This window comes from Eptesicus fuscus, chromosome 18 (genome assembly GCF_027574615.1).
Source record: "Eptesicus fuscus isolate TK198812 chromosome 18, DD_ASM_mEF_20220401, whole genome shotgun sequence".
Taxonomy (NCBI): Eukaryota; Metazoa; Chordata; class Mammalia; order Chiroptera; family Vespertilionidae; genus Eptesicus; species Eptesicus fuscus.
The window spans coordinates 55,551,984-55,565,656 of NC_072490.1; the positions used below are offsets into that span (position 1 = coordinate 55,551,984).

Genomic DNA, 13,673 nt, shown 5'->3' on the forward strand with positions numbered 1-13,673 from the left:
ATCATAGAAACACAATGGATTGTAAGAAAATACTTTGAAGATCTGGACAACCTGGGTGAAATGGACAAATTCCTAGAAACATACAATCTTCCAAAACTCAATCAGGAAGAATCAGAAAACCTCAATAGGCAATAACAACTGATGAAATTGTAGCAGTAATCAAAACACTCCCAGCAAACAAAAGCCCTGGACCAGATGGCTTCATGGTAAAGAAGAATTAACACCAATCCTCCTCAAACTATTCCAAAAAATTCAAGAGGAGGGAAGATATCCAAGCTCTTTTTATGAGGCCAGCATTCTCCTAATCCCAAAACCAGATAAAGACACTATAAAGAAAGAAAATTATAGGCCAATATCCCTGATGAACACAGATGCTAAAATCCTCAACAAAATATTAGCAAATAGGATCAAGCAATACATTAAAAAGATCATACACCATGACCAAGTGGGATTTATTCCGGGGATGCAAGGATGGTTCAATATTTGAAAATCAATAAATGTGATACACCACATAAATAAAAATGAAGGATAAAAATCATATGATCATATCAATAGACACAGAAAAAGCATTTGACAAAACCCAGTATCCATTTATGATAAAAACTTTCAGTAAAGTGGGAACAGAGGAATCATACCTCAACAAAATAAAGGCCATATGACAAACCTACAGTCAACATAATACTCAATGGGCAAAAACTAAAAGCATTTCCCTTAAGATCAGGGATATCGCTTTCACCACTCTTATTCAATACTAGAGGTCGGGAGCAGGCCTAAGCCGCAGGCGGACATCCTTAGCGCTGCCGCTGAGGCGGGTCGCTGTGCTCGCCAGCCCTCAGCCTGGCTTGTGGCTGAGCAGCACTCCCCGTGGGAGCACACTGACCACCAGGGGCAGCTCCCGCATTGAGCATCTTGGTTTAAATGATAGGCTGTGCCCAATGGGCGTGGCTCAGTGGCTGAGTGTCAATCTATGAGCCAGAGGTCACGGTTCAATTCCAGGTCAGGGGACACGCCTCGGTGTCGGGCTCGATCCCCATTGAGGGGCGTGCAGGAGGCAGCTGATCAATGATTCTCTCTCATCATGGATGTTTCTTTCTCTCTCTCCCTCTCAACAAAATATTAGCAAATAGGATCAAGCTAATTTCCTCTCTGAAATCCAATGGGGATTGAGCCCACAACCCTGGCATGTGTCCTTAACCGGAATTGAACCTGGCACCCTTCAGTCCACAGGCTGATGCTCTATCCACTGAGCCAAACAAACTAGGAGAATAAAAATATTTTTTAAATAAATAAATAAATAAATAAATGACAGGCTGTAAGACCTGTTACAAGCTTGCTTTAGGAAACACAAACTTCTATTTTTCAGAGAATTATTTATTTCCCTCTCTAGAAACAAAAAGCTACATTATGTGTATATCTGCCTCTGTACATCTTGCTCCTCATTCTTCCATAAATTATAACTTAGCATTTCTGAGATTTAAGTGCAAACCTTACTTGCTTCCAATGTTTTTTATTAGGAAGCAGCAGCTAGTTATGTGGCAAGTATTTTTCCTGTCTTTACCAGATTTTTCATAATTGATTAAATACGCACCTTCTTCCAATAATCCTCGGATCTGCTCATCTTTCTCTTTCAAAAGGTCTGAAGTTTCACTACAATTTAATCTAGTCGCAAGTTCTTCTTTCATAGTTTTGATTTCCTAATTTTAAAAAAATAATAATGTAAATACCATAAAGACTTACTTTCCCATTCTGGGCATATTTTTCAATTATTTTCCATATTCCCAAAAATCATCAATAATCACTTAAGTTTTGTTCTGTTACCCTGAATTTATTACCTTGGTTAATTAAGACTAAGAAAACAGCTTTGAAAATGATATAGAAAACCTGAATTCAGATATACACAGGTTTTTGTTTTTGTTTTAATTTTATTGATTTTTTACAGAGAGGAAGGGAGAGGGACAGAGAGTCAGAAACATCGATGAGAGAGAAACACCGATCAGCTGCCTCCTGCACACCCCCTAATGGGGATGTGCCCGCAACCAAGGTACATGCCCTTGACCGGAATCGAACCCGGGACCCTTGAGTCCACAGGCCGACGCTCTATCCACTGAGCCAAACCAATCAGGGCAATATACACAGGTTTTAATATGGAAATGGAAATGAGAATAAGTTAAATTTCAATACTCTTCTTGAGTTTCTCTACCTACATTTTCTACAAGCATTATAATTGGAACAACATTTCAAACAGTACATGTCTCCATTTTTACTGTATTTCTTTTCCTTATTAAAACTCTCTTACACTTACTAGCGTGATGTGAAATGAAAGGAAAAACATGATTATATAAAGTCTGATCTACTTTAATAAAGCAGAGATTCAGCAGAAATATGTCAAGATAGTTTATCTTTAAAAGCTACAATGGAGAAGTACGATGAGATGAAAAGTCTGCTATAATTTAAAATCTGGTTTTAAGAGATGCTCTGGAATTAAAAATAGCTAAAAACAGCTAACATTTATTAGGTATGTAAAGCATACTTTGTATCCATTATCTTTTAATCCTGACAGCAATCCTATGAGGGAGGCAACTACTGTATGATTCAACTACACAAACAAGAAAACGAAGACTCAGAAAGACTGAGTAAACTTTCAAGGTCAGAAAGCTATTAAAGTGGTAGAGTTAAGACTTGAAACCAGGTCTGTGGAACTCCAAAGCCCATGCTCTGAACCACCCATAACATTGCTATCCATTTTCAACTGTCAAAATTTTGATTCACACATCAAGGTCCAGTAAGAACATCATGTCTTCCATGAAACCTTCCTCCATTACCCTGGTCAGAATTCATCCTCTATAATACCATTCCAAGCTGCTTATTCACCTGTGTAACTTATTTAATTCTGCCTCATACTTTACACTTGTTGACATTGTCTTCTATGACTAGAAAAGCAAATTCGTCACTTAAGGAAATTCAATTTACCTTTGAATGGCCTATGCCTCTTAAGCAGGTCATACATGGCAATACATATAAAAATGCGTTAAACTTTAGGGCCTAAGTTTTTTCCTCTACAGTTAATGGTTTCAATCTATTTTAGATCTATAATTCAAAGTGCACTATAGGAAACAAACATTACTTAAAATCCAATTTCTTGATTAAACTGGTCCAGATGAAATACAGTAGGGACAAGAAGAGGTAAGTTGGTTAGGTAGTCTCAGGTTATTACTAGTGTCTGAAATGAACTAGCTAGTTAAAACAACCAAGCAAATGGAGGAATATGACATATTTCTTTTCAGTAAGAGAATATGCAGAAAAATTATATTAACATTAACAGTGGTCAAGAAGGGGGAAGGCAACCTAACTGAGAATGGCAAATGCTAAGAAATGTGATTACTCACAGTTGGAATACAAGCAATAATTACTGACCTTAGTTGGTTACCAATTTCTGAAATAACCAACTGTTCCAAATGATAAGACTCAGAACATTGGTCCCCAACTAGGAGTGATTTGACTCCAAGGGGAACATTTGGCAATGTCTGCTAACATTTTCAATTAGCACAGCTGAGGGGAAGAGGAGGACGGCAACAGGGGAGGGTGACACTGTCACCTTGTACGTAGGGGCCTGGGATGCTGGTCAACACCCTACAATGCACAGGACAGTTCTATACAACATAAAATTATATAGCCCAAAACGTCAACAGTGCTAAGGTTGAGAAATCCTACATTAGAATAAATAAGTGTTATGCCTCCCAAGAGTTAATATATTTTAAAATTACTTTGACTTGAAGAAGTATATATGTTTGAAGTGGTAGAAAATTAACAAGAGTAATGATAAATTTTATTTAAATAACTTGTGTTATTTACTTTGATGAAATTATCATTTACAAAAATTATTCTAGTGATCCTTGCTATATATCTTGCAAGGACTTATAAGCCCCACAGACAGGTATTTGCTTAGAATTTTTTAAAGTATCAAAATTTATCATTTTAAAGGTATTGAAAAATTTACAAATTAAGTGTTAATATTCTATAGTATCCCTTTACTCTTACCTTTCTTTTTTCTAATACCAAAATACAATAAAGGCACTGCTCAAAAATCTATGTTCCTATAGAGTTTAATTAATATTATTTTAAACTTCCATTACCTTTTTAGCAGCATCTCTCTCTTTGCAGGCTAGCTGAACTTTCTTTTCTGCTTCTGCAATTCTTTGAGCAAACTCATCTTTCAAGGAAGAAATGCTGCTGCTTTCTTCTTTCACTCTGAACATTTCACTAAATTTAAAATAATACTGAGACTGAGGATACTTGTTTAAATATTCCAAAGTTAACAAAATGAGTTCAGTTTGCAAAAGGAAAATGACATTGTCTTCAACACATCCTATCTAATAATAGAGTATCATGTAAATTACCATCACTCCGCTACGCCCACGATTGGGCGTCGGGAGGCTGGGGGGCGGGACTCGGGGTGGCCTATCTGGCCATTGAGAGGCACGGATCCGCTGCCACTGAGGGGGGCTACCCTGCTGTTGAGAGACGCAGGGGGTGGGACTCCCGCCCCCTGTGCCCCTCAACGGCCAGATCCGCGGCCGCTGAGGGGGCCTGCCGCGGACACCCAGCTGCGCCTCTCAACGGCAGGGTAGCCAGGTGTCCGCGGCAGCCCCCGCCCGCGGCAGCCCCGCCCCCTGCGCCTCTCAACAGCAGGGTAGCCCCTCTCAATGGCCGCGGACCATCAAAAGCGTGGGAGCTGGGTGCCTGTCTGCTCCGGCACCAGGCCTTTCAGAAGCCGGAGGCAGACAGGCACCCAACTCCACTGCGAAAAGCGAAAAGCGTGTAGGGGACCCTACACGTGCATGATTCAATCATGCACTGGGCTTCTAGTACTATAATAAAATAGAAGATTATTTTTAGTCCTGTTAACTTTTCAGAGAAAAATTACCCACTTAATTTATTTTAAAACACCTGAAAGAAAACCCATTAATAACTGAAAATGTTAATGATGTTTGATATGTAAAAATAAGATAAAAGTAAATGAAATTTTTCATTTTGAATTTTATGTCACATTTTACCAATCAACTTCATAAAGCAAGTCAATACGTGGTATTTTTTAAAAAAAACTATAATATTGCTGTTTTCTTTAAAGACCTGTTTTAAATCTCTAATATCTACATTAATAAAAGAATAAGATGCAAATTGACTGTACCTTCGCAATGCCCACCAGCCAATCAGGAGTATACAAATTAACCCAACAAAGATGGTGGGTTAATTTGCATACAAAGGCGCCATGGTGACGACGCAGGCGTTCTGCACCGCCCCAGCCACTCCGGGCCTCTGGGCAGCATGGGAAGGTGGAAAGGCAGCTCTGGCGGAGCGAAGGCGGTGCCGGCAGCAGGGGAAGGAAGGCCTGTTCTTGCACGAATCTTCGTGCATTGGGCCTCTAGTGTGTATATAAAGGCAAAGTGTTCCCTCAGGAGTTCGACTGCTCGCTATGACATGCGCTGACCACCAGGGGTGGCGCAGAATGAAGGAAGACCCTGACCTGCAGCTGGAAGGCCTCGATCAGCCCTGATCGCTGGCCAGGCCTAGGGACCCTATCTGTGCACAAATTTTGCACACCGGGCCTCTAGTACTAAAATATTATCCTATATAATAAAGAGGTAATATGCAAATTGACCCTCACACCCTCACAAGATGGCTGCCTACGACCAGGCCAGCAGGGGGGTAGTGAGGGATGACCAAACGACCGAACAGCAGGCTGTGTGGGGCGATCAGGTCAGCGGGGATGGGGGGGCAGTTAGGGGTGACAAGGCCAGTGGGGGGGGGGCAGTAAGAGGTGACCAGGCCAGCAGGGGACAGGGGGCAGTTGGGGGCAACCTGGCCGGCACGCAGAGGCAGTGAGGGGCGATCAGGCCGGCAGGGGGGAGAAGGGGGCAGTTAGGGCGACCAGGCAGGCAAGCAGGTGAGCAATTAGGAGCCAGCGGTCCTGGATTGTGAGAGGGATGTCCGACTGCCGGTTTAAACCCAATCCCGGGATCGGGCCTAAAACGGCAGTCCAACATCCCCCAAGGGGTCCTGGATTGGAGAGGGTGCAGGCTGGGCTGAAGGAATCCACCCCCGCCCCGCTGCCCCATGCACGAATTTCATGCACCGGGCCTCTAGTTAATAAGGGAAAAAAGGTTTTTGTTTTTGTTTTGCAAAATACCTCTCTTCAATGCCAAAGGTAATATGCTCAAGATAATGTGAGGAGAAAAGTAATCTCTAAGGTTAGAATTGAAATGCTATTCAAATTTTAATAATTATAAACAAGTTAAATTATAAACCATTTTCTTAAATAATAACCAAGTGTATGAGCTTCTACAAAATGTAAAAAATTACTCACATTTGTAAAATACTTACTCTTTCAGATTATCATAAGCTTCTTCTAGAAGTGCTTTTTCTTTACTAAGAGATAATAACTGAGCCTCCCTTTTGTCCAGTTTCTCATTCAGAAATTCAACTTTCTAGATAAGGAGCATAACAAAAGTCAAACATTTAACATGCAGTGACAAGTTGAAAAGTAACTAACCACTATAATCAATAAAACAGCATTATCTCATAAAAAGAATTAAATATTGAGAATAAAATGAATACAGCACAAGACGAATTCATATACAGCTAGTAGGAGAGTATAAAGTAGTACAAGCACTTAGCAGGTGGGAGTATAAATTAGTAAACCACTTTGAAAAACAATCAGGCAATATCTAACTGAAGATATAGAAAATTCTACTTTTAGGTCTACCTTAGAGGAGAAACTTGCTGCATGCATGTGTTATATAAGAACACCTACAGCAGTTAGTAACAGCAAAACTTGGGAAGAGTGTGCATATTTCACCAAGAGAGGAAGAGAGAGAGATGTGATAAAAAAAAAAAAATCCTATATAATAAAAGCTTAATATGCTAAGTGTCCAGTCATCCGGTCCTCTGTTCAACCAATAAAAGTATAATATGCTAATGATATGCTAAGGGTGCTCAACCGCTCGCTATGACGTGCACTGACCACCAGGGGGCAGGCACTCTGACAGGTTAGTTTGCTGCTGGGGTCCAGCCAATAGGGACTGAGCGAGATGGGCCAGACATGCCCTGGAGCCCTCCTACGGTCCCTCCCTGGCCCCAATTGTGCACTGGTGGGGTCCCTCAGCCTGGCCTGCTCCCTCTCGCAATCCAGGACCCCTCGGGGGATGTCAGAGAGCCGGTTTCAGCCTGATCCTGCAGGCCAGGCTGAGGGACCCCACTGGTGCACCGGGCCTCTAGTAAATAAATCAAAGAAGGGCTTCAAAGCCTCTAATAACGTTCTCTATCTTAGCAAGGCAGTGGGTATACAAGTGTATTTTTTTCCATATTATTCTTTAATCCAAACATGTAACATGTAACCTTTTAAATATAATACACTGCACTAAAAAGTAACTTTAGAAAATCTATAGGCATGCAATTTTAAAATCTCCAGAATATATTGGAATAAAAAAAGCTAAGCAAAAAGAAATGGTTAGAATATCTGATTTCTTAGGTCCTGCTGGAGCAGTGATACACTTATGAAGGGGGAAAAATGGTGCCTTTTGTATTAAAAAAATTAACTCTTACTTGATTTAAGTCTAGATTTAGAAATCATTTACCTTCTGAAAACATTTCAAAATATCTTACTGTAATAAATAGTATTGGTTTCTAGGAATTCAAACTGCTGCAGCAAGGCATTTCATTTGTGAATATTAGACCCAGGTAGAGGCTGGCACTTTTTTACACTAAGTAATTCAGTACATGGCATTTACAGGCAGTTCTTCAAGACAGCCTATGTTTCTCAGAGGACTCTATCAAAGATGCCATATACAGCCTGGCTGGCGTGGCTCAGTGGTTGAGTGCCGACGTATGAACCAAGAGGTCATGGTTCAATTCCTGGTCAGGGCACATGCCGGGTTGCGGGCTTGATCCCTAGTGTTGTTTGTACAGGAGGCAGCCAATCAATGATTCTCTTTCATCATTGATGTTTCTCTCTCTCTCCTCTCCTTTCCTCTCTCAAGTCAATAAAAATATATTAAATAATTAAATAAATAAACAGACTAAACACGATTTAATCTCTGAAGAGTATCCAAAAACCCTCTTGCACTTTCTAGTTACCTTGCAAATATCCTCCTTTTCAGAAAGTGCTTCTGGTTGACTTCCTGCAGCTTCACACTGCTCAGCCACCTTGTCTAAGACAGTGTGTCCTTCATTTATTGGTGTGGAAGAAACCAAGGTATCAGGCTGTTCACAGTTCACAGGAGTTGCACTCCGTCCACTTTCTTCCATTTCTGTTTCCTCAGTGGGTATAATTAATGTTTCATTTACTTCTTCCTCAGATTTTCCTTCAACAGGTTCAACTATTTTAGTCTTTGGGGTGGAAGGATTAACTATAATAGGTACTAAAGCATAACCCTTGCCTGACAATTCATCGTCTGAATTGATTTCACTTACACTTCGGCTATCTAATGACTGTACACTAAACGAGTCTATTCTTTCAAAAGCATCAGATGAGCAGCAACTCTCAGTGAGTTTGGGGAAGTCATCTAAACGATTATACTCAGGACAAGCAGATGCTGAGAGAAGCTGAAAAGATGTCTGCATCAAGTGAAGACTTGATTTGGAATCTGTAGTCTCTTGTCTCGAACTTGCTGAGCTCTCACTTATTACACTTTCATGATCTAAAACTTCAATATCACTGGTAGTAGAAGTACCTGATGAGAAGGTACTAACGGGAGGAGAAGGTGTATTGCTCTGTCTGTCTTCGTGTTTCTGTTCCTTTGCTTCTGAAGCTACGTCCTTTGTTTCTGCTGCGGGAGACTGCGTAGACACGTTAGATACACTTTCGCTAGTTGTTTTCACATTAATTACACTCTCAGATACTTTCAAACTTATGGTTGACACCTTCATATCAGAATCTTTATTAACGGTTTCTCCATGCTCGCCTTCAGTTTGAGGTGACAGAGTGGCTACTGCCAGAGTTTCCCCTGGGGATACACAGGGAAAAGAGTCTGTCACTTTTGACTCAGTTGTTTCAGGTGTTCTTGACCCTCCAGTGTGCACGGTTTCCTGTAAGGTGCTTTTCACTTCCTCTTCTGGTCTCTGTGATTTAGCTGGCGGTTTGGAGACCACTGGACTCTTCTGAATGGTCTGGACATCCGCTGGCGAGAGAAAGGCACTGAAGAAACTTTCAGACTCATCTACCACCGTTCGCCGAACTGGCTTTGTAATTGCTTTAGGAGAGGCTGCTGGTTGACTCTGAGGCTCTGCATTTGATTTTATTCCCCAGGCTGAAGTATCCCATCCTCCACTGACAGGGGGATTTATTCCTTTGACAAAAAATATATATACATATTTAAAAATAAAAATTATATATATTATACAATAATCGTTATTGTCAGTCAATACTAATATGTTAAAAAAAGAAAGTCAATGGAATACAATCTATAATTTGTCTGTTAAACTCCTTGCCTACTATATAATTAATTAGTTAGTGGGTTAACTTTGGACTTTAAAGGGGAAAACTGGTGTGCATCTGCCCAAGAGAAACTAAGAACAAAGATAAAAGACTAGACGGGGCCTGGACTACCGAAGCAAATATATTATCCCCTCCCACAACAAATCAAAAAAATAATGGTATGTTCTAAAAGATGCTAAGCCCAAGACACATATGATGTATTTCATGATAATTGGCAGTATCTTCACTTTTAGGTCATATGCAGTCATGGCAAACTGATTTTACCTTCTACTAAGTTAGCTTCATATTAATTTTATTCTTGTAATATCAAGAATAAAACATAGTTATGAGCTAGACAAGAGAGCAACACTAAAAAACTAAACCAAAATACTGGTGACAGATGTCCTTTTTTCAAAAGATCAAAGTAAACTGATGGGGACAGTAACTTGAAATTCATTTTCATTCACTTAATAACAAGCTCATTCTCCAAGTCCCACTTTCCAAATCCACTCCATGAGAAAGTTTTGTTCTAATTTCTAAATTATGTCAGCAATTAGGTCATATGAATTTCATAAATGTGCATTTTTATTAAAATTACTGCTCTTTGATATAGATGGTAACTTACTAGAATTTTTTAAAGACAGGAGAAAATATCGCTGGGTAAAAAAGAGGTAATTATATTAGTCATAGACATGTATGACTAGTGATAAATCAAAAATGGCATATTCCCTAAAATGTTTAAAGAATTTTTTTTAATTATGCCTTTTCTATATTCAAAAGTGGCTGAGAATTATCACAAATTATGCACAATTAGAAGTTGGTGGCCAGAACACAAATACCTAAAAACTCCTACAAACTGCCAAGCCCTATATTAAAGTCTATCCTTTAATATGACTTTGGCGGCATATAGAAAACGTCAGTTTAAGGACATAGTTTATATCCACTTGTTCAGCATATGAAAACAATGTAAAAAGGTGAAAACCAAAATTTAAGATGCAAATGAACAAGCAAGAATAAGTCTAATTAGTTTATTAAGTCATCTTAATGAATTATAGAAGTAAAATTTGCCTCTTGGAAAATGTTTTATATAAAGCCCAGGTTATCTGATATCCATTTAAAATACTCCTTTCTGGCCCAGCCAGCATGGCTCACGGTTCGATTCCGGCCAGGGCACATGCCCAGGTTGCAGCTCAATACCAGTGTGGAGCCTGCGGGAGGCAACAGATCAATGATTCTCTCTCTTCATGGATGTTTCTCTCTCTCTCTCTCCTTCTCCCCTCCTCTCTGAAATGAATAAAAATATATTTTTAAATACTACTTTCTGAAGACTGGTCATATTGTAATCATGGCAATGTAAAATAAAAATAGGTGATCAATAAACATTAATGGCATTTCACTAAAATCTGAGTCTATTCTGCATAACATTTTTTTAAAAATGATTATATAGCTCTGGCTGGTGTAGCTCACTTGGTTGGGCTGCATCCCGTGCACCAAAAGGTTCCAGTTCCAATCCTGGTCAGGGCACGTGCCCAGGTTGCAGGTTCGATCCCTGGTCCGGGTGTGTTCAGGAGGCAACCAATTAATTGTTTTTCTCTCACATGGATGTTGTTTTCTCTCTCTCCCTTCCTTTCTCTCTAAAACTCAATAAAAAATATTTTTAAAACAATAAAAAATTAACACGAATTATAAAGCACAATTCAAGCCCCAGGTTTCATAAAACGAGTATTCTTATATTTAAAACTTATTGTCTCCTTTAAAGTTCAGTAATTAAAAATGTGGGGAACCTATGAAAAGGGTGGTTGAGCTACTCCAACAAGGTCTAACATCCTGTAAAAAAGTAACAGGATCATGACAGCAGACATGGGCCAAAAAATATCAAAATGTGGTACCTCAAACTCAGGTCCTGACTTTTCAACGATGTAAAATACGAACAAAACCCAGAACGGAGTCGTTAAGAATAACTTACTCCTTCCCAGAGGCCACACCCCCCGAATCTGCACATCTTTACCCCCACGACACAGGCGGAACGTTTCGGAGAGCAGACCCCGCCGAGTGCGGGCGGCTCCCGGGAGCAGACCCACCGCCCGCCCGCCGCCCAGCGGCCTTTCTGAGCCGGTTTCCGGGGGAAACACTGACCGCGGACTGGGGCGCCCCCGCTTTCTCCGGAGGCCGAGCCCGGAGCGCGGGGACCAGGCCCGCAGGCCCGCCCCCCAGGCCGCGGCGGGGAGGACGGCGGGCGGCGCTCCCGCGGGAAGGGGCAGAGCCGACCCGACCCGACCCGGCCCGCCGTACCCGGGTCCGCGTAGGGAATGGTCTCGGCCCAGGCGGCCGGCTCCTCCTCCTGGATGTCCAGGACCCTGTCGATGGACTTCTGCGCCTGCGACAGGGCCTGCTTGGCGAAGCTGGAGAGCTGCGACGCGTTGAACCAGCTCATCCTCCCGCCGGGCCGGCCAGCCCACGGGCGCGGGCCCGGCAGCGTGCGGGACCGGCCTCGCCCCTCCTGCACTCGGCGGGCCGTCAGCGGGCGCCCATGGCCGTCTCCCGACCCGCGGGCTTCCCTCAGCCCTTCCCACCGCAGACGACGGGGCGCACTGCGCCTGCGCCGGCCACTTCCACGTCCACAACAACCAGACCTCGGAGTTCCGACGGTGGGCGGAAGCAGAGGAACGCTGACGTCACATCCGGAGCCCAGAGTTGCCATTAGTTACCGAGGATCGCGGAACGGTTTCCATTGACAGCGATTCCAGGGGTAGAGCAGGAATTCACGTGTTCTCCCGTTGAGTTCCTTCCTGGAAAATCGCTCGCTATACTAAGAACTAGCGCCCTGCCAACAATAATTGCAAACAAATGAAGTTTGGGAAGCGCACTTCTACTTAGTGCTTTGTCTCAAATATTTCTTTCTGTGTCACTTGGTCGTAAGAAGAAACCCTGGGTTTGGGGGTATACCTAGAAATACTGGGCTTTGTATTAAAAAACCTGACCCAGCCCACAGAGAGAAAAAGCCATCTTCCACAGTGAATTACAGGCTGGAACAAGGGTATATATAGAAGGCACCATCTCTCCCTTACATACAGACCCTCCCTCCGCCCGTCAAAACAAACCTGGGAAGCACTAAGCTTATTCCTCTATTAATGTGTACTGTGCATATTATTTAAAATGCCACTTTTTCTGCAAGCACTCCTCAAACATCTAGCTATATGAAGAAATCTAATTGTTGCCCTTCCTAATCTAATCAGGCTGTTTGGTTTGGCCCCTATAGTGTAGTGTTAAAGATAAAATTCTACCAACATTTAAAAGCCAGATTTCATACAAAATTCCAAATTTCCAGTTGAAAAATAAGGATTCCAACATGGAAAAAGATAAAGTGGTTGCCCCTTTTAACAAGTGCTTCTCACTCTGGGGTTGGGGGAGGTGAGAGAGGGTGAAGGGGAGGGAGGCGGTGGGATGTGTTTATGTAAGGAAACTTGACTTGGGTCAATGAACACACAATACAATATACAGATGATGTATTATAGAATGTACTAGAGGCCCGGTGCACGAAATTTGTGCACTGTTGTGGGGGGCGGGGGGAGGTCCCTCAGCCCAGCCTGCGCCCTCTTGCAGTCCAGGAGCCCTTGAGGGAGCAGGCCTAAGCCGTCAGTCGGACATCCTTAGCACTGCCACAGAGGCGGGAGAGGTTCCTGCCACGCCACTGCGCAGGCCAGCTGTGAGCCCGGCTGGCGCTCCCCCTGTGGGAGCGCACTGACCACCAGGGGGCAGCTCCTGCATTGAGTGTCACAGCGACAGGTCGTTTTGCCATTTGGTCAATTTGACTATTAGCCTTTTATTCTATAGGATTATAGAAAAAAATTTTCACTCCAGTTTGCCACAGACCCTAACTAATCTTATTGTATTCTATTACACCCTCCCTTGCTGTGGTTCTTTACCTTACCTTCCCCTTCCCTATATTTGAGGATTTTACCCCACTACAAGGAACTATTTTTCTTTGAAAATCCCTTCCAATACCTCTAATTGTACATATTTGGATAAATGACCTAAACTCTCTAAAACTATTCAGCTCTTAGATGGAGATATTGTCACCGTCTTACAAGTCTACATTTTTCTGTGAGAGAACATTTATTTGCACGTTACGGAGGAAAAGGAAGGGCCCCTGGAGCTTGGGAGTGACGAAGCTAATGGTAATGTGCCTGGGCAGGGAGGT

The 13,673-nt window shown here is 42.2% G+C and overlaps 1 protein-coding gene across 2 annotated transcripts in view; it reads right to left on the reverse strand.

The window, feature by feature from the left end:
- Positions 1-12,093, reverse strand: part of TMF1 (TATA element modulatory factor 1) — a 37,700-nt gene extending 25,607 nt beyond the window's left edge. Inside the window, exons 1-5 of one of the 2 annotated variants that reach the window (XM_054708182.1) lie at positions 11,765-11,970; positions 8,134-9,344; positions 6,382-6,485; positions 4,134-4,260; positions 1,589-1,694 (exon numbers count right to left, since the gene is read on the reverse strand). In XM_054708182.1, the coding sequence (XP_054564157.1) occupies positions 1,589-1,694; positions 4,134-4,260; positions 6,382-6,485; positions 8,134-9,344; positions 11,765-11,906 (1,690 nt within the window). In that variant the 5' untranslated portion in view covers positions 11,907-11,970. Of the gene's footprint in view, positions 1-1,588; positions 1,695-4,133; positions 4,261-6,381; positions 6,486-8,133; positions 9,345-11,764 lie in introns of both variants that reach the window. The other variant, XM_008154157.3, reaches the window with a different exon arrangement.
- Between the last annotated feature and the right edge of the window lie 1,580 nt (positions 12,094-13,673).